This window comes from Cynoglossus semilaevis, chromosome 1, assembly GCF_000523025.1.
Source record: "Cynoglossus semilaevis isolate Cse_v1.0 chromosome 1, Cse_v1.0, whole genome shotgun sequence".
Taxonomy (NCBI): Eukaryota; Metazoa; Chordata; class Actinopteri; order Pleuronectiformes; family Cynoglossidae; genus Cynoglossus; species Cynoglossus semilaevis.
In genome coordinates this window covers 25,234,678-25,258,635 of record NC_024307.1, presented here as the reverse complement: position 1 = coordinate 25,258,635, position 23,958 = coordinate 25,234,678, and the positions used below count along the sequence as shown (strand labels likewise).

Here is a 23,958-nt window from a genome sequence, read left to right as displayed (position 1 = left end):
TTCCTGCTTGTGAGTGCCATACTTTTGAAGCTATGCAGAACAATGCTGTCACTTGGAATTTCTTACTTTCCATTTGTCATTTTAACTTTGTCAAATAATTCATATTTATACAGAATCAGGACTATTTAATAATACATTTGGTTGGCTCAGATATTTAACCAAAGTTATTCAGCTTGAGGCTAATTGACATAATTTGGACCAAAACATTCACCAACACATAAAAAATGAAACATTTTTCAGTGTAGTTCTACACTAGCTGAATAAACTTGGATGTTTTCTTCAAAATTAAACTTCTTCTTCTTGTTTTTTATTGGCTTAAGATTTTTTTATTTACTTAAGTCTTCAGAAATCATGAACAAAAATGTCAAAACTTTTCATTTGTACAAAGAAAGAATGAATATTTATTGAGTTTGAGATGCTATTAGTTTTACAATTAGTACTAAGATGTTAGTGCAGAAAGAAACACTTTGACAACAATATGACAATTGTGTGTTAAGTGTGAAGGGGAAGGTGCCAACGTAACAAAAAAGTGTCTGAATGTATACTGTACGTAATGCCAAAGGAAAACAAACCCCACACGTCACAAATGTTATTTCAAACTGTAGAAAATGTTACGTACATCACAGTAATGTCATCTCATCTTTCTTGTGTTATAATGGTACAGTGTGTACCAGCGATAGTGCTACACTGAGTTATTACACGGTGAAGTGCTTGTGTACACACATTGACACAAATCTCACCTCATGACTTGAGTGTTTTCTTTTTATCAACTGCAAGACTACACAGAAGAACGTTTCATATAAATGTTTAACTACACTCTCATCAACTAGCATTCAGAGAGAACATTATCAGTACTTGTAGCCTTAACCTTACACACAGCCTCTTATAATGACGTATAACAAAGCACAAATCACAGAATGATTAAATGCTTGAGGGTTTCTAATGAAGTTAAACGGGAGCTTGAACTACCTGATTGAATAGCCCTAATATTAACTTTTCTGAGTGCATCACGAGAACAGAATATCACATCAGAGGTACTTGATTGCGTTGCTATAGAATGTGAACCTTCATATGCAGGACTTAGAGGCAATCGTGCCACTAAAACTCCTTCAAAATTAATGTCTATTTTGCAAAGCTAACACATTATATACACAACACACTGCTGCACTCCCTCATAAAAACCTACAAAACACATCTCATTGTAACATGCCACTCTATGCAGATGACCACCTGCTCTGAAGCAATTTTCAAAAAAGACCAAATAACATAAGTGTGAAGACATTTTTGTAACCTGCTGTGATTCACAGTCACTTGCTACAGCACACTACATCCTTCAACTGAAACAGCTTAAGGTATTGTTTCAAATAAGGCTATGGTCTATGGGCTTAGCAGAGAACAACCTCTCAGCGAAGGGAGTCTGCTGCTCCCTCATACATCGCCGTCTTCGATCCGAGCGAGCTGCCTCTCCAGCAACTCGATTCTCTGGTTCTGAGCAAGCACGACAGCGCGTAGGGCTTTAATTTCTGCCAACAACTCGTTCAAAACATCGTCCTGAAAAAAAAGAGATTCAACACATTTAAAACTCTAAAAAAATAAAATGGGATAGGAAACTACAGGCACTTCTTTAACCTCTTTCTTGGCCCCATCTGTGTTTTCATCTATCTCTCTCGTGGGTTCTTGAATATGTTGACCCTCTTCTTCCACCTCATTGGTGCCTGTAGTAGCTGCTACATGGCCTGGTGAATGCAAGGCAGCTGCATTGCCGGAGTCCTGCAGTGCATGTTTGGGCTTGATCCTGAGAGTGTCTCTGTGCTTGGATGGAAGAGCTGTGTATCCTCCACTTAAGGAGACCAGAAGTGGTGGAGCATCCTGCCCAGCAATCCATTCGTCAGCCAGGAGAGCTGGCTCCAGGCTGGCTGTGTCGGGGTAGAGGTCTACCTGGAACAGATCTGACTGGAGATGCAACATAATGACAATATAATTATCTAGACTATTATTACCTGGCTGCAATTCACATATTTGGTTAGCTGGTAAGAAACTGGGCTTGTCGTGTGACCAAGTGCATTAGCAAGGTATTTTGGATAGTTTTTTTTGGAAGTTGCACATGGGTGCTCTTACTTTTCTTGGTACAGTCATAGAGATGGGTTCCACTTTCCTCTCATGCAGTTTGTAAAACCTATGAAAAAGGAAAAATTATGTTTAATGGTACAATATAACATAAATGGTTCCATTCAGTGAACCATACACCTCTGACAAACCTTTATTTATTGCCAGTATATATGTATACATACATTCTTCCCAGGAATAAACATAAAACATTTCACTGGTATCACTTTGAAAGATGATAGCAAGACAAAACAAATCAATATGCTACAACAAACCTGGCAATTTCACATTTGTTGACATCCACACCTCGTTTACTGAGAAAGCCTGCACCTCTCTGTGGCTCCTTACTACTGTATAAGCTGAGGAAGTGAACGTACGGGGATTCATCTGTCACTTCAAAGTACCGGATGGTGCAATCACCCTGAAATCCAGGAGTTAAATACAAGATGAAAATGAGTTAATAGTGTACAACATTAATGTTTAACCAACATAATTAGCATTTGTATGAGTTGTAGGACCTATTAAAACTGAACTCATACCTTTCCACACAAATAGACCATGTTTGTATCTGGGTCATAAAAGGGAAGAAGAACTCCATTACTTGTGTCCATTTCCTGTACAGCCATTGGCTCTGAGAGGTCTTTCTGTAAAACAAAAATATAGACCTGATTATGTGTTCTACTGAGTAACTTACTCTGTATGAAACTCTGGCCTGTTTAGGTGAACACAACCCTGATATACTCGCAGGAGTTGAAGAAAGACACACATGAATATCTCATCTGAGACTAACTCTTTTTCTAGTTTTTATAAACAATCTGCATCAACCTAGTGGAAGAGTATGTTACTCTTCTGCCTCTAACTGTAATAATAAACAAATGAAGACAAATTGTTTACAGTAGTAGTTTTCAGACCAATTGGGTGAAATTGTATAATTTTACACTGTGATACACACTCACCGTATCCCACAATGCCAGCTGTCGCTCACTCATACGGCTGAAGCCAGTGGTGAGGATTTTTCCATCTGAGAGAAAGACAGCTCTCATAGGCCTGGTGCCGTCATGAACCTTCTCTCTCACCTGGTTGAAGAATTGTGGGTTTTATTCACAGGTACTGGAAGCAAAAGTGCAAAAGCCTATCTTGCAAATAAAATAAAGTAAAATAACCTTGAGTACTGTGCCTCTTCGGGGGTCAATGACACGCAAGGCCTTGTCTTTGCAGACAGTGCAGAGGACGCTGCCATCCTTGTTCCAGCTCACATTGTAGATTAGGTCTGGGTGGGCGTCGGCCAGCTGATACACCAGCTCCCCCGTGCCCACATTCCAAACACAAACGACGTTATCGCAGCCTTAGAAGGAATACAAAGTTTATCAAGATTGTTTGAGGTTATTTTAAAGAACCAATGTATACAAAGCATCTTTAAAGATCCATGTTCTGAATTGTAACACAACAGTGCTGTACCATCAATGCTGATGGTACAAACAAAACAGCAGCGACTGCATCTGATTTTGTTGTCCATGTTGATTGCTCTTTTTCCATGTAAAACAGCTGTGTCAGAGGGCAAGCCTCTATGCAAAGACAGAGACCATGTTGCACGATGGAGGTCACATCCACAACCTTTCCTTTACAGCGAATTCCCAAACTAATAAAGTGTTATTTTTTATTTATTATCCAGATCATTGACTATTTTACCACTGATGGTAAAATGTCTTTTCTTGCCCTAAATTGAAGTTAGAAAGCCTAAAATATGTATTATTAAGCAATTTCTTATACTTAATTAGAAAATTGCAATTTAATTTTCTTGCCCAGTAGACACATGTCAATGTTAAATGAGTTGCTCAGTGTTAATACTGAACAGGGAACTAATCAGTTACAGGGCCAGTAGCTCAATATTAAGGTTTAATAAATTCAAACTTAATACATGTTCTGGAGATGGTCACAGTAACAGAATAAGCCTACACAAAGTGTAATTATTTTGAATGTTGTTTTGATCCTAATCACATCCTCATTACACACTGTGCAGCACAGTATGAATTGCAGGTACAGGACATCCAACTCCTTGCTTGTGCTGTATAATGCAAAAGTATTTGAGCTGGCTGTCACTGAACACCACGGCAAAGAGATTAGAGATGTTCTTCAACTCTCACTACCATTCAAGTCAAGGCAGTATATGACTTTCCAGTGCAGTGTTACGATTGATGCTACCTGCAGTCAGGAGGATGTTAAAAGCACTCGGGTGCCAGGCTAGGATGCCCACTCTTTTACTGTGGCCCTCAAGAGTCACAATGGCCTCAGTCATAGGACTTGTCAGACCTCCATCTGGGACCTGCCACAACTACACAAAGCAAAACACACAACCAAAAAAACAATTATGTACTGAAGGAGCCAGAACTGCTTATTTATGTTATGACATGATGATATCCATCTATGCAGATGACGCCCTGCATTTTAAATGCTTCCAGTAAATGTACTAAAGTGTAGTTCTACTTCTGGTCTGCAGGGATTAGGTATGTGTGGATTAATAACAGATTCTATTTGCACATATATTAAAAACCTACATTTTCATCCCTGAGATGCACAATTGTTCACACTTTTTTAAGTTGCTCATTTGCCATGTATTATACCTTCACAGTGCAGTCCTCCGAGGCACTAGCAATGATGTTGTCATCATGAGGTGACCACTGGAGGTCCAGCACTGGCGCAGCGTGGCCACACACTGTCGGACAGGACTGATCAATTCTGCCACTCTGTGATATAAACAGTTACCGTTATCTACAACAAAAAAGTAACCCTTACAAAAGAAAGGCCATGTACACTCTGTATGGCTATATGGTTACAATAGTTGTCTATAAATGGATAATATGTGCTAAATAAATACTAATAATAAATAATATACCTCCAAATCTTCATAATAGGGCAGAGGAATAATCAACACATTCTTGTATCTGACATGAAGTTACTGGACTTCATAGTCATGCTGTTCAACATGACTAACCTGCTCCACGCCCGGTGAGAATGAATGTGATGTGCTGTAATATGGTATGAAAGATATGCAATGCACTTGAATGACTGATTTTTCAAATAGAATTTGATTCCCAAATTGTTAGCTAAGCTAAACATCATTTAAATTTTAGAATTATATTATCTAAATCAATCTAAATGTGTATATGTCATTATACACGTATGTATAAAGATATTGTACATGCATATATACACACATATACGTATATATGCATACATGCATATACTTTATGCATACTGTTACAGAGCAACAGCAATCTCTGCTGGGATTAAATGTAAGAAATGCTCATGAACATGTGACTAAGGAAATTTAAGTTAATCAAAAATTCCAATATTATCATCCTTCTACTGTAAAGGCAAAGTAGCAAAAGCTACTAATGTCACAATGTCAGTATTACTGACTTAACTGTCCAACACTGAACAAAATGCTCTAGTAGAACACTGATCTATTGTTTATCTGATGCTGGACACGGTGAAGGACAGTCGAACCTTGCTGATGGGAACGACCAGGAAAGCACCTCCTCCACCTGCTTCGATGACGACAGCGATGAATTTGGGGTTGACCGCACAGAGGGGAGAGTCCCATGTCACGCGGGACACCCTGACATCATCAATGCAGTGCTCCGCTTTCCATGCCTGGGCATAAACATGGCGGAACTTGCTCTGCCTTACAACGCCACGCCGAAAAGACATGTCTGTAGGGAGAAAAAAATGTGGTAAATTAAAAAAATTAATTTCAAATAAACACAGGAATTATTTGACATTATGAGCAGCTCTGACTCTTTACGACTTTTTATTTTTCGTCATCAAAACATTAAAGCTGATTACTTGCATGCATGTTTTTTTGGCAATGAAACAGAATCTGAAATACAAACAGTTGAATACAAAAAATATAGACTACACTTAACATTATGAATTAGGGACTTTTAAAGCAATCTGCACTGTGTTCAGCTTCACTTAAAAAACATAAATATTATGTAAATATATTTCACGTATTTTCAAGTCCTTTTTTAAAATCATTTAATAATTTAATTTCAATCCTCTACCTCTAGCAATTTTGTTTTTTGAAAAATAGTATTTTACATAGCTTTTTGCATGTTGTTTTGCAGATGTCTAATTTTTTTTAACACATTTGTGTAACATGTGCATAATGACAATAAAGTAATTTTTATCGGCATCTAACGTACACCCACTAGATCTATTATGGCTTGTTTGTAGAATCTGAGTGTCAAGTTTCCTTCATGCTGGCCGATTGTCCTGTGTCCTGAAAAGTACAGTTCAGCTCAGGCTGTGGACAAAAGGATATAGTCTGCCCAAGATCAAAAGATGCAGGAGCATTAGGGTGTGGGGGGCGGCGGGGGGAGTCAGGGCCGCTGAGGCTCAGGAGTCAGTAACTCTATCTGCCACCTACTGTACCGAAGGTTTCACACTTGTCAAAGCAATTTCCTACGAGCTTGCGTCTTTATGAGATGATGGAACTGTGAAACTGCTCGAGACTGGAACATTTTTTTCTGGGTTTTGGGGTCGAGATTGCTAAATTCGAAGCTTCTTATTTTAATTAGACAGCTTACAGTTACCTGATGTGCATATTACTTTACCCACGTTCTACCCAATTAAACACATTTAGCTGCAGTGTTCTCGGCACACCTTACAGAGAACGCCAGGGCAACAAAGGACATGTGCCACTGTGTAGTTAATTACACACTGCATTGAAGTGGAGTTTATTTGGGAACAATAACATACCTGTGATATTTTAATTGGGTGACTTATCCTAACTGGGATTCAGAAAATCTGCAGACTCGTGACAGGAGGAGGCCAATAAAATAATCCACCGCGAACAGCAGCAGTAACTTAATCCTCTCCAGTGTCCAGGCAGGCGTTCACGTCGACTGTGCTGCTGCCTGTAACAAAAAACAGCAACCCATTTCCGTCATTTGCTTCACAAAATCAGCTATTCTCTTGCCGCCCGGTCAAAAATAGCATTTCTACGTGCGTACCGCGATGATAAGCCTGACCTGGTAGTGCATTTTACGTGTTGGTTTATCCACATGAAACAGGATCCGGCTCAGGGCTGGTGATGCTAGTGTGTGAAGAGATACAAAATGCTCCTGCTCCCTCCCTGGCCCTTTCAACACAGTGCTCTTTAGCAGACCGGAGCGGAATCCCAGGCATTTCCGGTCCAGACAGGATGCTCCAAGAAGCACAAGATTCGGGAGGTGTATCGGTCCTAGTCATTTTATTTGAACTCCACTTACACTTGGCTCTGCTCACCTAACCTTCGCATGTTTCCTTGTTTTATTTATTTAATGATGTACAAAGTGTGTGCATAATGAGTCTTCGTTGTCACTTAATTGAAAATGACCAGAGCGCAACTGCAAAAACGGTTTGCATGGGGTAATGTTTAGCATCAATGTGGTTGCAAATAAAATTAATGTGATCTCGGTGTCCGTGAATATTATTTATCAAGTTGCTTAAGGAGATAAAATATAGTAGAGGACGTGCTGTTTAATTGTATATGAAGAAAAGAAAATAGTGTCATACCTTAATTTGTCCGCGAGATTGTCTGTATCAAATATTTTTAAAAAGTTTCCTGACTTTCCTTTCCATGTCTGTATCAGACTGGAGCTGGTAAACAGTTTATGGCTTTGTTGAACAGGTTCTAGTAAATACATCTAACTCTCTGTATTCGCTCTACCTACTGACTCTGCAATCGTTTATGTGGAAGAATAAAACGATAAGATTTGTTCTTTTTTGCAAATTAAAAACAAAAATGATTTTATGGTAATGATAATGCACCGACACTGACAACTGGCTTACTGGATTGAACTTGATCATTGTCTACAACAACGTGAAAAATACATTTATTGATTGGTTTAGTATTTTAAGTCTGAAATTTAGAAACACTTTTTGTGACATTTCAATGTTTGTATGTGGTTATACTTTAATCTCGAAAGGCTCTAGTCAATCGCTAATTATAAATATAGTTTTAAGTAACGCTCTTATATTATATTATATTGGTAATAGTTTTGACCAATGACTGTGTACGGTTCAGTGTTTTTGATGTGATGTCATGTGTGACGTATCCCTCAGTTGTTTACTGTTTTTTTTGTTTACAGACCCTCCGCTTATATTTTCACCACGTTAAGTCTGTGCGAGTCAGCTATCTTAACAGCGAATTTCCTTTTTTTTTTGTTAATATCCGTCTCTTCCGAGTTAATTAATATTGTGAAATTGTTGGGTATTTCTTGTAATGAAAGACTAGCGAAATTACCATTTTATTGTGGGCTTTTGGGGCCACCTGGTGTTCAAGGAAGTTCATAACAAGTTTGTGACTAAAGTCATGTGAAGCTGTACAATGCGACAAGCCAATTTACTTTATAATTCAATATTTGACTCAAAAACGATCAAACTATAATAAATCGCCACATTGCTTATATACATGTTAAATACGTTAAGCCGGCCGTTTAGCAACAAGTGGCTCCGTGGCGCAATGGATAGCGCATTGGACTTCTAGACACTGAAGAAGTGATTCAAAGGTTGTGGGTTCGAGTCCCACCGGAGTCGCATTTTGCTTTTTCAGGCCAGTAATTCCTTGCGTTTTTATTTAAAATGTTATGATATAAGATATGTCAGATAACAAATACATTATACACATATTATACATGGTTTTCTAAATAGTTATAATCCCCAGCATATTTACACGACATATCCGATGCCACTGGGTTTTGCAAAAATTTGGTTTTTCAAACACTAGATTTTCCAAACATTTCCGGTTCGTATTTTAACTATTCGCTGTCGTTAAATCATACAAATGTTATCTTTAGAAGCGTTGTTGCACATGCGCAGAACCATTTGGGTTTATGGTCCGGACCGGGTAGTTACACCTAGTTTCTCCACGGGACAGAATAGTGATGCACCGGGTGTATCTGTGAGCTAATAGGCTAGTTGGATGTAGCAGGCTAGCATCAGTGTTCTTCGTCGTACGCAGATGTAGATCAACCGCCATTGAAACATTTAGCGAGGGATACAAATGAAACTTCTTACTTTATTTCACTGTTGCGCTACTACTAACGGGGACGTCATTCATTAACCCAATTCCTTCGCTAGCCTATAACCCACTTAGCTGGCTCACTAGCCTCTTTAGCGCGGTACAGAGGCGCACGGTTGTCAAAGTTAGCCGTGTCTTCACTGGGTGTCTGGTTTGCCTGATCTCGCATTTCGGACACGTCAAGGTAAACATTCGTCGTCAGCTAGTTTGGACTCTCGGCTAATGTGCAAACACTGTTGCCCGTGTATCTTGTCGGCTTGTTGTTGTAAAAAAATACAAGTAGCAACTATTGGAGTTAAGGTTAATATGCCAAGAGTCGCGTTTTCACTTTAGAACTCTGTTGCTGTAATCCATTATTAACTTGATTTCCTCCCAATGTCGCTGAAGCTAACGCTAGTTAGCTTCTGCTGTCAAGACTACGTTACATAATCTTACTGTTTCGTTCCCTTTTTAAAAATAATTTGGGCATAACCAGATACGTTAATGATTGTTACTAGTTAGTGACTAACGTCCCTGAGATGACACGACTATTAGGTTGCACAATATCTAATTTTAATAATCAATATATCGGGGTGTTCATATTATTAATAGGATACATAACAATTCAATCATACTTTTTTGTAAGTATATAAAAAACTATATTATGAAAGGTTTTCATCTAAAATTGGTTAATGAATCAGTGTTGATTCAATGGTTAACCTTTGACCTATGACCATGAGCTTTACTGCAGTGATATTGATTTGTGAGGTATTTCACTACATTTTTAGTTGTTTTAGACTTACACTACAGTTGTGATTCATCTATGGTGTGTTCAGTAATTCTATGCTGTTTAGATTCTGCTTTAAAATATTATTAATATAAAAATAAAGATGTCACTGTAAAGGAATTCAAAAGTATTTTCTATATAATTTCTTCTGGCAGAAATGGGATGTAAGGTATCTACTGGTGTTTTTTATAATTTATGAATTGATGTTTCAGATACCCAAGAATTCATATAATTCAGCTGTCTTGTCCACAGAGGCTGCCATGTTGGATTATCATGGTGTGACACCTACTCATACTAAGGCAACTTAATAACTTTTGAATTTTTAATTATAAAGGCAACCAGTGTGTTTGGCAATGTGCTTTGATGGGGCTAGTGGAGATAAAGTCATTTATCACATGACTGTCAAAACCATGTCCTTAGTTATTTTATCATTATTAATTATTACCATTGATGTGAGATATTAAGTTGTTAGTTTTTTGAATAATGTAGCCAAAGAAAGCCACTTTAAATTGTGATTAATCTGTTGAATAATTTAATGATTCAGAGCTTGCTCTAATACAAGCCTTACCATGAAACTCCTACTTTTATTTATTTATTTTTTTAAATCTCATGTTCCAGAAACTTGTGTTGAATCAGAGGGGGGTGTGATGTCGGAGCCAAAGACCCCCACTCCTTCCCCAGCTGGTGATACTTACAAAGGATGGGTATTCAAGTGGACAAATTACATCAAGGGTTATCAGCGCCGGTGGTTTGTCCTAAGCAATGGGCTGTTGTCATACTACAGGTACTGTATGCACAACCCCATCACAGAAGACCATTAAAATCTAAAGCCAAAGTTCATGTCATTTCACATAATCATTTTTCCTGTATTGGTTCACAGTCTTAAGCATTAAATTGTCATAAGCTTTTGAAAATGCAATTACTGTCTTAATGTCTATGATAGTATTACCATTTCTTTTACACTGGCACTGTGTCTCAGAATCCTTGGGGTGGGTGTCTTGACACCTCTACCTGATTAGATTAGCATTCAATGATGAAACAAGCCTCTGAAGTCATTGTGTTTAATACAGCTATAATAGCTATAATAAAACTTTGATAAACCATTTAATGATTTTTTTTTTCTTAAACATACAGTATATGGGCAGTTTAACTAATAATTTCAGGCAACGAACAAAGCAGTATCGGCCTGAAACTGTGCTGATGTTATTGTTTTTTTTTCCTCCCATGACTTGGCACTATTGACGTCACAACCACGCAAGCTGACTCAGAGGGTAATAAAAACACCACAGGGCAGAGGCAACACTTTCAGTCTGAATGATGTTAATCAAGTCACGTTGACTGGTTTTGCTGCTAAAACAATAGTTTTTAGTGTAAATATATATTAAATGTGTGCATACTTTAATATTACTATTATTAAGGGTTGGGTTTAATAGTGTTTTACTTTCAACATATTAATATGTGAATGTATTGAAGGTCAAACCTGATAACTTTGGACATTGTTCAAGTGTAATAAATTGTAGAAATGTAATAATGGAACATCTTCCTGAATGGCATGGATCAGAAACCTTTTTTTAACTGATACCAGTTCCACAGCTATTGTGGCACATTTGGATCCATAACATTATTATTGCATATAACACATAACTTTTTGTTATGACTGTATTAATAATAGTCTATACAACTGTTGATTTGTGTGTTGAACCATCATTATCTCCTTTATGCGGTTTCTTCTTGCTTTCGTATGAAAATCTTTAATTTGCAGTTGCTGCTTTCATTTTCAGTCCAAAAACGATTCACACAAAACAGCCACTTAGTTTGTTTTTTATTGTCTATTTTCATTATCCTTCCTTATACCCAGACTGATCACCAGGACCCAGGCAGAGATGGGTCACACATGTCGAGGCACAATAAACTTGGCCACGGCCACTATCACTGTAGATGACGCCTGCAACTTTGTCATCTCCAATGGCGGCACACAGACGTATCACCTGAAGGCGAGCTGCGAGGTGGAACGTCAGCGCTGGATCACTGCTCTGGAGCTGGCCAAAGCAAAAGCAGCACGGATGCAAGCTGAGTCAGGTAAACAAGTGGACACAAGGGAGTGAGATCTGTCAAAAATGGGTGAATGACCTCCAGATTATTTGATAAGGCAAGTGTGTTTTAGTGTCATTTTAGCCCTGTACAAGTACAAGTACAAAGTGAGACAAAATTATGTTTCCACAGGAACAATTTGGTGCTACTTCTAACACTTTATAAAGACAGCAAGACAAGACGGGACATATCTATACACAAATATTTAACCTAAATCTGCACAATTACGATATTTATAGGACACCAGGACAACAGGAATGACAGCCCTACTTTTGGTAGATATTGTATGTTCATAGTTGTTGGTTGAGTAGATGAAACGCATATGCTGTCTAAATAAATATATAAATAGCAGCAAAGATCAATATAGTATATGAAGATAAATATATAAATAGAAGGAGAGATAAATATATAAAATGGTTATACAGTATATGTACAGTATACATTTATATATTTAAATAGCAGCAGGGAGAAATATATGCATTATGTCCAGAGTGTATATAAATATATATAATTTTGTTTTTTAATCCTTTCCTGTGTTTTTGCCTGTGAACAGATGATTCTGGGGATGACTTTCCACCCACATCTGCACCTACGGTACCTGGGCAGGGTGGTGCTTCTCAGAATTCAGAGGTGCAGTCTGCCCTCAGAACGCTTGGCAGTAAAGTGGAGGATCTGAGCACGTGTAATGACTTGATCTCAAAGCACGGCACTGCCCTCCAGAGGTCAGTCTTTAGAACTCTCCCTCGTTAGTCTAAAAAATGGTAACATGTAAACTTTTCCAATCTTTTAACAGATGATCTATCTTTCATTCGTTTTTTTTAAACATAATGATGGTTTTCACCTTAGGTGTGGTGTGAAACTGCTCACATCAGAAGTATCCAGACCAACTTGGCTTGAACTATAAGGGAGTTGTACAGTGTTTATTTATGCCGAAACAATGACGGTTTAAAGCTGATTGTTAAGGTGTGGTGTGTGACTGTTTGCAAAAGCATGTTGATGAGTCTTCAGATAAATGCATGAGAAAGCTCAAGTTCTAAAAATAAACATGCCAATGGTCTTCAAGATGGTTTCAACAGTTTGTGCGTAATTGTGTTGTATTTTTTATATTTCAGATCCTTGTCAGAACTGGACAGTTTGCGTCTGACAGGAGAGGCAGGGGATAAGATCCGTCAGGTCACGGAAAGAGCTACCCTTTTCCGCATCACCTCCAATGCCATGATTAATGCAAGTGTTGTTTCCTTCCGAGTGGTTTACAGTATATTTGATTGCTGTGTAATAAAGTGTCAATGCTGATGCTGCTTAAGAGGATGGATCTTTAGCAATCCAAACTTAATTTAAGGCTTAGTTGGTATACATGGTTTACATGTGGTTGAATGATTTTTTTTGTTGCCCCTCAGGCGTGCCGCGATTTTCTGGCTCTGGCTCAGGCCCACAGTAAACGATGGCAGAAGGCCCTGCAAGCAGAACGTGATCAGAGAGTGCGACTGGAGGAGACGTTAGAGCAACTCGCCAAACAGCACAATCACCTGGAAAGGGCATTCAGAGGGGCTGCACAGGCTAATGCCACAGCAGACAATAAAAGTATGATAGGATTCTCACAAAATGGCGATTGAAATTCCTAATCCTTCCCATTTGTGTTATAGTTCAACCCAGGGGAGTTCCATTAGATATCTTTCATCGTTTTAGCTTTGGAATTTCAACATGTTTAGAGTTCACACCTAGCTTAAGCCAAAATCCTTTGTTTCCTGGTCAGGTACGGCTGGGTCACGCAAGGGTGAGGCGAGCGATGAGGACGATGACAATGAGTTCTTTGATGCTATGGAGGAGGCGCCTGAGTTCATCACAGTCCCTGCAGACCCACAGTTTCACAAGTCAGTAGTTTCAATAGAGGCACATGTGTTTGTGCAGGAACAAGTCCAACGTGTGATTTTCCCTCTTGAATACACTTCCTCGAAGAACTTGCATGTACAGTTTGAAGTGATTTATTGTTCATATTATTGTCTTATACAGTCTGTGTCATATGTTGCTGTCAATTTCACCCAAGCATCTAAAGTCATCTCTCTTGTTTTTTGAAACTAAAGGCGCTCTAGCAGTAACATCAGTGGATTCAACAGTGAAATATGTCCTGATGACCAGTCGGTATGTTCTGCCAACACTAGTGTTGTGCTCTTCTTTAAGAGTGTCAGATGTTTAATCGGATTGATCACAAGGTAGCTGTAGATTAATTACATTGAATCACAACTAGAATAAGTCAACATTCCTCAATATGAAAAAACACATTTTTTGTCTGTAAACCGCTGGAACAAAAAGACAAATAACAGCAGGTAGTTGTCTTTGTTTCACACCTATTTTATTTTTGACTAATCCAAAGGATGGGGTTATTAATATGAAAACATTAAGACAATACACAAAAGTTAAAGTTGAAATTTATCTTCATATAGTTGGTGAATTTCGTGATTACTTTGGATTTTGACGTTGGTTTGTAGAATGCGTTGAGAGTTGCTTTCAAAACTTCATTGAAGTCCTCAACAATATTAATCAGACTACAGTCCCTCCACAGACTTTAGTTAAATTCCAGTCTAGTGAATTTGTAGTTTAGTCAATTCCTCAGTTATGAGACAGTAAAATAAAAACATTTGTCCAGTCACTCAGGTGAGGAATCTCTGTCATATACTTCAGACACTTTTGTTGCTTTCGTCCTTTTAGCTCAATGACGAGCCCCTCGCCATGAACCAAGAGTCGCCCTCTCAGGAGCTGGTGCCATTGAAAAAGAGGAGAACACGAATCCCAGACAAACCCAACTACTCCCTCAACCTATGGAGTATCATGAAGAACTGCATCGGCAAAGAGCTGTCCAAGATTCCCATGCCTGTGAGTAGCTCCTACATGGAAACATCTCACATACTTTTTCACTTGCGGGGGGTGGAGGGGTATTTTTTCTCCTTTTTTCTCTATTGTTTTTTTGCAACCATTTTGTTTGCCTGCCACAAGGTAAACAACAGCTAAAGGTCACACTGTCTGTCTGCTGGCACCTGTGTGTGCTCATCATGTGGGTTTAATCACACAGTCATTCAACGTGAAGTCTGTGCCACTGGTTTGTCAACATTCTTCAATGCTATTAGAATTAAATAAATAAAAATCTTCTTTGTCACGTAAATTGGGATGCGTCACAGGGTTATATTTAGACAACACACGGTTAATTTCCAGTAAACTCTGTGAGAAATTTATTTTCTGTTTTCCCAGTGAGAGGGTTTGGTAAGCCTGTGTATTCATCCAGAAGCGTGGACATCCAGAAGTATTGACAAGTTAATCACATATGCTGGATTATTACACACTATACATTTTATAATTAACATTCTGTATATTGTGTTAACTCTTGTATACCAATATCATACTGAAAATAGATTTATGAGTCGACCCTAAATTAAACAATCTAAGTTAGACCAAAATATATTGTATTCCTATTAAAATGATCTTTATTTACACTGATACTGATGTTAAGGTTAGGATTTATTTACTTGATGCTGGTTATGTTGTTTCTTTAAATTTAATGATAATAAAATGAGCCTCAATAATAATAAGTCGGGCTTTCTTTTCCAATGTCCATTCCCATTCATTAAAGCAGAGGGACTTATTTTGATTTTAGTTTTAGTATTTAGATGACAGATTTTTATTGATTCTTAGCAAGATCTCAACATTACTAAAATTTGGGATTAGATTAAAAAATGTATGAATGAACAGAAACACCCAGGCAAAGCAGTATAGGTAGTCAACTCTCCAGATGGGAGACATTTTTTTCTGTGTCAGAAACAGTGGTAAATATTCTGTATATGATGTGTAAATATGTTGAATAAATCATTTTGAGGTGTGTTTGAGAAAGAACCGAGTGAAAGTTCAACCAGCTGTTCTTCCTTATGAACAGTAGGTGGCAACCTGAGCTGTGTTTAGTCTCCGCATTCAGCAGGCAGGGATACGTGTCTGTCTGCAGTATGAGAGACAAGTAATATGATAAGCTTTAAGGAATTGTTTGTTTAATGTTATTGTCAATAAGAATACCAAAGTAGTTGTCAAAACAAATTTTGTATGCCTGCAGCAGTTTTAAATAACTGATCTGTGCTCTATAACCAAATGTTACAGCCTGTGGACAAAATGTTGACTTAGAGTATCTGAATGGCTGTGCCCTGTGCAGGTCAACTTCAATGAGCCAATATCGATGCTTCAACGGTTGTCAGAGGATCTGGAATATCATGAGCTGCTGGATAAGGCGGCCAAGTGTCACAATTCCCTGGAGCAGTTGTGCTACGTGGCTGCCTTCTCCGTGTCGTCCTACTCTACCACCGTCTACCGCACGGGCAAGCCCTTCAATCCTTTGCTGGGAGAGACGTATGAGCTGGACCGCCTGAGAGAGAGCGGCTACCGCTCTCTATGTGAGCAGGTGAGAGCTGAATGAGCATTTGTTCTTCTTCTGATGACAATAAACAATGTGCCTTGAGGGAAACGTGTATATCAGATGAATATCATAACTGACTCGGATGCTGTGGGAATTTTTTACTAAACGAGTCAATTTTTTTTTTTTCATCTCTGTTGGTTGGTAAATTTCTACAAATGTCTGCAAACTTTCCCAGGTGAGTCACCACCCTCCTGCTGCAGCGCATCATGTGATTTCTGATCGTGGTTGGACGCTGAGGCAGGAAATTACCGTTGCCAGCAAATTCAGGGGCAAATATCTCTCTATTATGCCCTTAGGTAAGAGTCGTTCTGCTTTAAAGCATCTCCAACATTAGATGTGGTTTAATGGTGACGTGGTTTCGAGGGTGTGCCGTGAGCACAGCATCTGTTTCCTGATGGAGACACTCAACCATTTACAACTTATCAGTCACACCACAGCTCAGTAGAATGTTGTCTGTCAGCGGGGAACAACAAACATTGATTTGTTTTGTTGGTAGTGACAATGATTCCTGTCATTTCCTCTTCCTTGTGCAGGAACAATTCATGCCATCTTTGAAAAGGGCGAACATCACTACACATGGAAAAAAGTGACCACCACAGTACACAACATCATTGTTGGCAAATTGTGGATTGATCAGGTGAGCTCAAAGGTCTTAAGCCCAGGTCACAAAGTTGATTGATCTTTGTATGACTAAAAAGTGACGGGTGAATCTTTTAACACCCTGGCCTGTGTACTGGCCCAGTCTTTAATAAATGTAATAAGCCAATAACAGCTCTTTTCTATGAGCCAAAATGATACCTCAAATCCTGAGGTACACATGTTGTTCTAACCATACATTAAATCAGATTTCTTTATTGCACCCCCCACTGAAAATCTCTTCAACTTCCTATTTCGTTTTCAGTCTGGAGAGATTGATGTCGTCAACCACACCACAGGAGACCGCTGCCACCTGAAGTTTGCACCGTATAGCTACTTCTCCAGAGATGTGGCCAGGAAGGTTGGGAAAAGCTTGTGTTAAAGTTCCAGTCTTTCCTGGAACAGTTTTTCTTTAACGCAAACTTTTTTTTCTGTTTGTTCAACAAATTGTCTAAGTTCTACATTGTGTTTGTGGATATTCTCAGTCATCCCGGTCATCATAATAATCTCAAAAGCAGTTTTTAAAGTAGGCAACTGGATTCACCTCAAGTAAGTACCTCTCATCCAAGAGGCTTCATCAGTCCTGGTGGGGAGTTTCCAGGTATGTATTCACCCAAAGGGGGGTGTGGTGTTGAGTAAAGTGGACATGGGCCTGAACAATATGATCGTTAAGTGGTCTTGTGAGTTGTTGGCTCTATGGTGGATTGTTCGCTCTCCCTGTCCTCTGGGAGGGGGTTGTTGGAGTTACCTGAATAGTGTGAATTACGGCTGCGCAGCCTTTTGGGGTGGATAAATACCTGGAAACTCCCCACCAGAAAAATATAACCAATGAAGCCTCTTGGATGAGAGGCGAAATGTCTTCAACTTACTTGAGGTGAATCTAGTTGCCTACTTTAAAATTGCTTTTGAGATTCTTCTACACTGTGACACAATACTCTGTTAAAGCCACTGCTGGGTTTGTTGTTTTGTTTTTTTTCATATTTGCTGCTTGACTGAACCAGTGTAGACATTCACTGTTCACCTTAAATCATCTCTGTTTCCACTTGAGTGTGACCACACTGCAAACAGCACAATAATCTCCAAGCCAGTCTCAAGCTGCCAGTTCATGAGCCACTGTTTGCCCGTGAATCCCCAAAATCGGGCCCAACTTCACAGGCTTATTGCCGTTTGAAGGCAACGGCACAGGAAAGTACCATTTTCAAACAGGGCTGTAAAGAATCCAGCTGTGATCTGGCATTCAGTGTTTTTCACATGCTACTAACATTTAATTTAGAAATCAAAGAAACTTTTTAAAATTTGCAAAAATGTAGCTTAATATGTGCCACACGATACAAGTCTCCAATAACTCTAACTAAAGTAAAAAAATATCCGTGAAGATATAAAAATGTGGATGAATTGTTGTCATTCTATAGAAACTATAATCATCTCACAAGTATCCAGCACGTGTTGGATGTTTTTATATTTCATTTGATGTTAAAGTTGGGAGGGCTAGCGATATCCAACATCTCACAAGCACAAGCCTCTCTTCCCTCATTACTCCAGGTGACCGGAGTAGTGATGGACAAAACCGGCAAGGCTCACTATGTGCTGTCGGGCACGTGGGACGAGAAGATGGAGTTCTCCAGGGTGATGCAGAGCAGCCGCGGCGGGGAGAATGGAACCGAGGGCAAACAGAAGACAGTCTACCAGACACTGAAGGCAAGGGAAGTGTGGAGAAGGAATCCTCTCCCGTAAGTACGGTTAACAGCTGTGTCATTTACTCAGCGTATCATCAGAGCCAATCAGTGTCTCTTTGTTCAATGACTCATTTGAGAACCCTGTGTTTTATTTACACTAAATTGTTTAGTTAGGAACCACTTGTAATTTAGACAATGGAGAGGGCAGCTGACAGGAGCCTCTCAAATGACGTGTTTCTTGATATTCACTGTTTATCATGTCAGGGATGTGGCCTTTTTGTCCAAATATGTGACCTAATTTTGAAGTTGGATGCATGTGACCAACCAAATAATTATAAGATAAAATATACCAAGCCCTTAAGAAGTACACAATGTGCACTACAATAAGCCGAAATTACCTCTGTTGAGTCATAAGCTGGCTGGATTCCAAAGTTTCAGTACATCAACTGTACCTAAAAAAAGCCATCCAGATAATGATACATATATGTCATGTCATTCCAACAGAGAATGACATGTCATTTTAGTGGTATATACTATGTTGAACCCTTGTGACATTATGTGTCACAACGACAAATAATTCACTTTTCAAAGCTGACAATGTGGCTTGTTCAATTTCACACTGTTCCTACACACACGATCCATGGAGCATTAGAATGATGATCACAAGGGTTCAACATTGATCACAAGCATTCAACATGGTGTGCTGTGAAATAATTCACAGCACACCACTGCACACCAAATGTGACCTCTCATTTTAACCCATCACCAAAGTGAACAGTGGGCAGCTTTAAGCACCGGGGAAGCAGTGTGTGGGGACGGAGCCATGATCAGTGTATCTCAGTGGTAACTTGGCAGCTGGTGGACTCTAACTCTGAAACATTCCGGACTCAAGTCCCCTTCCTTAACTACCAAGCCACCACTGCCCCTAAAATAAGGGGAAGTGTTTTTTTTTCTTCTTAATCCGGGGTTAAAGTCTGATTCAGAAAAACTCTACATCATGACAGCTGTGAATAAAATGGACATAGCTCAACATGACAACATGAGTGCTATGCACACATCTAAACAGAAATAAGGAAATAAAACATGATTTTAAATTCCTTCGTTATCAATGCGAGGAAGGCAGTGTTCCCGGTGGAAGAAAAAAAAACAACACTTTTGAATCAACAGTTTAACTGGAACTTGTACTGCAATGTCACCGTGTAATGTTACCATGCTCTGTCATGGCTTCTGATCTTTGTCATTCATAGACCCCTATTGGTGGGTTTGTTTCAGATCAATAGCCACGTTAAATGACACTGTTGTGTATCTTTGTGTTGACCACAGCGACGGAGCAGAGACCATGTACTACTTCACTGCATTGGCCCTTACCCTCAATGAGACAGAGGAGGGCGTGTCCCCCACCGACAGCCGTCGTAGGCCTGACCAGCGTCTGATGGAGGATGGCCGCTGGGATGAGGCAAATGCTGAGAAACAGCGGCTAGAGGAGAAGCAGCGCAGCGTGCGTAGAGAAAGAGAAAGGGAGGCGGCCAGCCAACGCACTTCCAGCCAATCAGAAGAAGGTAGGTCTACAGTATGTTGGTGGATCAGGGTGTCTCGTGCGTGTGATTTTTTTTTTATTTTATTTTAATTTTATAAAGGTTTAACCCTGAAAAAAAATAGTTTGTAAACACCTTGTCTTTTCCATAAGCTGTCGATGAGGATTCTGACCTCTCCTTAAAAAGCAAGTATCTCCCTCTCCTGTCACCTCCAGTTGCTTTTGACCTCTGCTCCAATCATCTGTGGTGAGTGCTTTATTTTCTGCAACACCTATTTTTTTTCTCTTCCAGGCGCTCATCACGACAACTATGAGGCTCGTTGGTTCAGCAAATGCGAAGACCAGATCACAGGTGAGCAAGTTCATTTGTATAAGGGAGGATACTGGGAAACCAAGGACCGTGGGAACTGGGAGGACTGCCCCGACATTTTTTGACCTCAGAGTTGAACACAAAATCTCCGAAGACACTAACCCTTCAAAGCTGCCTGGGGGGGCAGGGGGCGTGACTACAAAGGCCCTGCCTGCCCTTCACCACAGACGTCTGCTTCCTTCCACTGTCTCTCTGTTCTAAGAGATCTTCAGTGATGTCACTTCTGTCTCAGCCAGAGGGAGCAGGGTTTCCTCTGGCCTCTTGTCTTAGACTCTTCTCCCTGTGTTGCTGTCGTACATCTGAGAATATTCCATTGCTGCTGTGACCTTGGTGGTGTGGTGTTGGAGACAAAAGGGGAAGGGAAAAAAAAACAACCTCTGGGTCATGCTTCCAAATCTGCTCAAATGAGTTCAGGGCAGAAGCCTCTAAGATACTGAAATGTCCCTGTCGTCATCCTCAATATTATGGGCGTTGTTAATAACTCTAAAAAAGGGGGTTAAGACCTGGATAATATATAGATAGATAGATAGATATCTATCTATCTATCTATCTATCTATCTATCTATCTATATATATATGTATATATATACATATATATATATATACATATATAAATATGATTTAAATATTTGAGTCATGTAAAAACTGGTGGCCTTGTAAACATTGGTGAGGATTCTTTGTTCATTTCTCTGGTTTAGTGTCTTAACGAAGCAAAGTTGAGGTTTAAGTGTGCTCGTGTGTATGACTGTGTATCTGCTCTTCCGTCATGTCACACTCCTGCCAAGCTGCAGGTGAATAAATGAATTAAAACATGAAAAGATGTGATCAATCTGAAGATGAGTTTATCCTCCACACTGTTGTGTATCTTTTTTATTATTGAGGTCTGAAGGAATTTATTGTGGTAAACATGTGGCTCCAGGATCTAAACACACTTTCTCTACTTAATGTAGAACGCTGCAATTACAGGAGATTCTCATGTTGGTTGCTGGTTTTTTTTTCTTGTTTTGTTTTTTTAATACACATCCATTAATGAAGTACTTGGGTGGAGGACAGGCTATGAAGCTTGAAGCTCAGTAGTTTTAATCAAGGTAATGAAATTAAATTACAGTACTGAAATGTTTTTTTGTTGTTGCAAATTCTACATGGTGACAGTATTTTAAAAAAGGTTGGATACTTGCTGTGATAATTTTTTAAAAATAATGTTTTGGTGACAGTATCAAATGAGCAAGAACACAATGTTGAAGCAGTGGTGATGGTGGACGTCACCTGGTGTGCTGACAAACTCGTGCATATGCAAGTACATTTTAACACCAAAAAAATGGGATAGTAATGTGTGTGCATTGCATGACTTTGTAAGTGCACTCAGATATGAAGAATAAAAAAACTATGATTTTATGAATGTATAGAATTTCCCATTATGACATTAACAACGTAGTAATTCTTTCTATTGTCATATTGTCTCCTTGCACATTGTTGGTAGAGAACTGTCTTCATTTCTGATATTAAAAAAAGGGAGATTCCATTCTGGACACAGATAGAGCGTTGGTCACTATTTTGTATGAAAGAAAAACTATCCAATAAACAAATACTGTGATGTTAAGCATGGAGCTTTTCCTACTGTTGTTCACTTCAGTGTCTTGTAGAAATTAAAAATAAATATTCAAATAATATATATATAATTACAGTATAAATAAAGTACACACAGTATAAATACCAGATTATCAAAAGCCCTACAACTATTCTTTAAGAATTTTATCAATTGCAGCAAAAACCTACAGTACATATATTTGTATATATGGATGCCTATACAGTATATAGCTACATATATAGGCATACATATAGTACGTGTGTGTGTAGGGGGGCTTTACGGTGCTGAAATTTGACTCAAAAAATGTGTGCAGGCTGTTGTTTATATTCTATGTAAACATTTTGCTTTCACACAAGGTAGCTATTAGTTCTACTCTATTTTAATCAAATATATTGTCTGTCAATATTTGTTAGAACCTGTCATTTTTTCTTGAGCTTAAATATTTGCACAGGACACTTCAGACTGCAGTATTTACAAACCTACCAAATACTGTAATGTCTTGTCGAAATGAGTGTATACTTTTAGGAATCATTTTTTTCAAAATATATTTATTTGAGACAGACTCTGACACAGTGATGTGCCTTGGTATAGTGAAGTAAATGGATAAGTTTGCAGCATTAGCGGCACCACGTACATGGTAGTGTTAAATGTGAACAATGGGGTAAAAAAGGGACCATATAAAACCAGGGTAGAGAGATTTGTGCAGGTTAATGCTGTGACATTTCACTTGACGTTTAGTGTCATTTCTGCGGTAGTGTGAGTTCTGCTCATAATTAAGGTTGGCCAGGTAGCAGGCTGAAAAAAATTAATGATTTCAGCAATCAATGTGTTTAGTATTGTATTTAGTATACTAGTATTAGTATTGTTGTGTTTTTCGGTATTGTTGTGGCGTCTTGATGGTGGTAATGATGGTGCGGCGGGGAAGTTTGTACACACTGTAACTAATGCTTTACGTGGGCTAACCTCAGGTAACCTGTCTGATGCAGGTTGTCTTATTTTAGACACTGATCTTTGCCAGATAATCAAAAGAATTCAGGTCTGGGTGTAGAGGACATGTAATGGATCATGTAATGGACCTGAGCCAGTGCTACACCTTAAGTCATAAAGACACGTCAACAAACAACAAAACAAGTTAAGACACCTGCATTTTATGGTACTCTAAATATTGGTAAGGCTAATTTATTTACACTGATTCAGTACAGGTCAAAAATTTGAGGAAAAATTAGAAAAAAAAAAGTCCCACCAGGTCACAACCTGCTTCTTTGCATAGTTTAAGGACTGAATTACAGTTAATTTACTTTTGGTAAAAAAAACAAAAACAGATGGAGGGAGATCAAAATCTGATGAGCTTAAAAACTGAACAGGTTCCTATTTAAGTCTCGTTACAAATTTAATATTTTCTTCTGAAGAACCAGATCAAGTAAAATGTAACACAGCTCAATGGTTAACATTAGAACAAAAATGGTGTTGGAGTATCTTAGAGTTTTTTGACTTTCTTGTTCACCACACAATTATCAACCTTTAATTTGTATTATCTTTGATGCAGGACTTGAACACACACACACGTGACATCATAGCAGCAACATCATCACAGCCGCAGTAAATGAGTAACCAGTAACACCCTTGGTTGGCATTTAATTAAACTTTTTATTTTATTTTAGGCCACATGGTGAAG

The 23,958-nt window shown here is 38.8% G+C and overlaps 2 protein-coding genes and 1 non-coding gene across 9 annotated transcripts; 2 read left to right on the top strand and 1 right to left on the bottom strand.

The window, feature by feature from the left end:
- Positions 1 to 371: 371 nt before the first annotated feature.
- Positions 372 to 7,405, bottom strand: coro1b (coronin, actin binding protein, 1B). Of its 2 annotated transcripts, none has more exons than XM_008321498.3 (12): positions 7,122 to 7,405; positions 6,868 to 7,025; positions 5,614 to 5,819; positions 4,728 to 4,850; positions 4,309 to 4,438; positions 3,270 to 3,451; positions 3,063 to 3,182; positions 2,646 to 2,750; positions 2,382 to 2,527; positions 2,119 to 2,176; positions 1,630 to 1,953; positions 372 to 1,551 (listed from the first exon to the last, which is right to left on the bottom strand). In XM_008321498.3, the coding sequence occupies exons 3-12, from the start codon at positions 5,815 to 5,817 to the stop codon at positions 1,429 to 1,431; spliced, it is 1,515 nt and encodes a 504-aa protein (XP_008319720.1). In that variant the 5' UTR covers positions 5,818 to 5,819; positions 6,868 to 7,025; positions 7,122 to 7,405; the 3' UTR covers positions 372 to 1,428. The 2 variants fall into 2 exon arrangements, with proteins under 2 accessions (XP_008319720.1, XP_008319711.1); XM_008321489.3 differs by having other exon boundaries at positions 7,140 to 7,405.
- A 1,195-nt stretch (positions 7,406 to 8,600) lies between these two features.
- Positions 8,601 to 8,688, top strand: trnar-ucu (transfer RNA arginine (anticodon UCU)). The gene is given in 2 exon segments: positions 8,601 to 8,637; positions 8,653 to 8,688. It is a non-coding gene; the product is annotated as a tRNA-Arg (tRNA).
- A 21-nt stretch (positions 8,689 to 8,709) lies between these two features.
- Positions 8,710 to 22,295, top strand: LOC103386984 (oxysterol-binding protein 1-like). Of its 6 annotated transcripts, none has more exons than XM_008321476.3 (18): positions 8,737 to 9,356; positions 10,151 to 10,214; positions 10,557 to 10,722; positions 11,809 to 12,017; positions 12,583 to 12,751; positions 13,142 to 13,253; positions 13,427 to 13,610; positions 13,783 to 13,900; positions 14,111 to 14,168; positions 14,736 to 14,900; positions 16,219 to 16,464; positions 16,655 to 16,775; positions 17,013 to 17,116; positions 17,381 to 17,476; positions 18,658 to 18,845; positions 20,115 to 20,350; positions 20,479 to 20,511; positions 20,618 to 22,295. In XM_008321476.3, the coding sequence occupies exons 2-18, from the start codon at positions 10,199 to 10,201 to the stop codon at positions 20,758 to 20,760; spliced, it is 2,364 nt and encodes a 787-aa protein (XP_008319698.1). In that variant the 5' UTR covers positions 8,737 to 9,356; positions 10,151 to 10,198; the 3' UTR covers positions 20,761 to 22,295. The 6 variants fall into 6 exon arrangements, with proteins under 6 accessions (XP_024916264.1, XP_008319698.1, XP_016892972.1 ...); XM_008321468.3 differs by having other exon boundaries at positions 8,738 to 9,356; positions 10,191 to 10,237; XM_008321457.3 differs by having other exon boundaries at positions 8,738 to 9,356; positions 10,151 to 10,237.
- Positions 22,296 to 23,958: the final 1,663 nt, after the last annotated feature.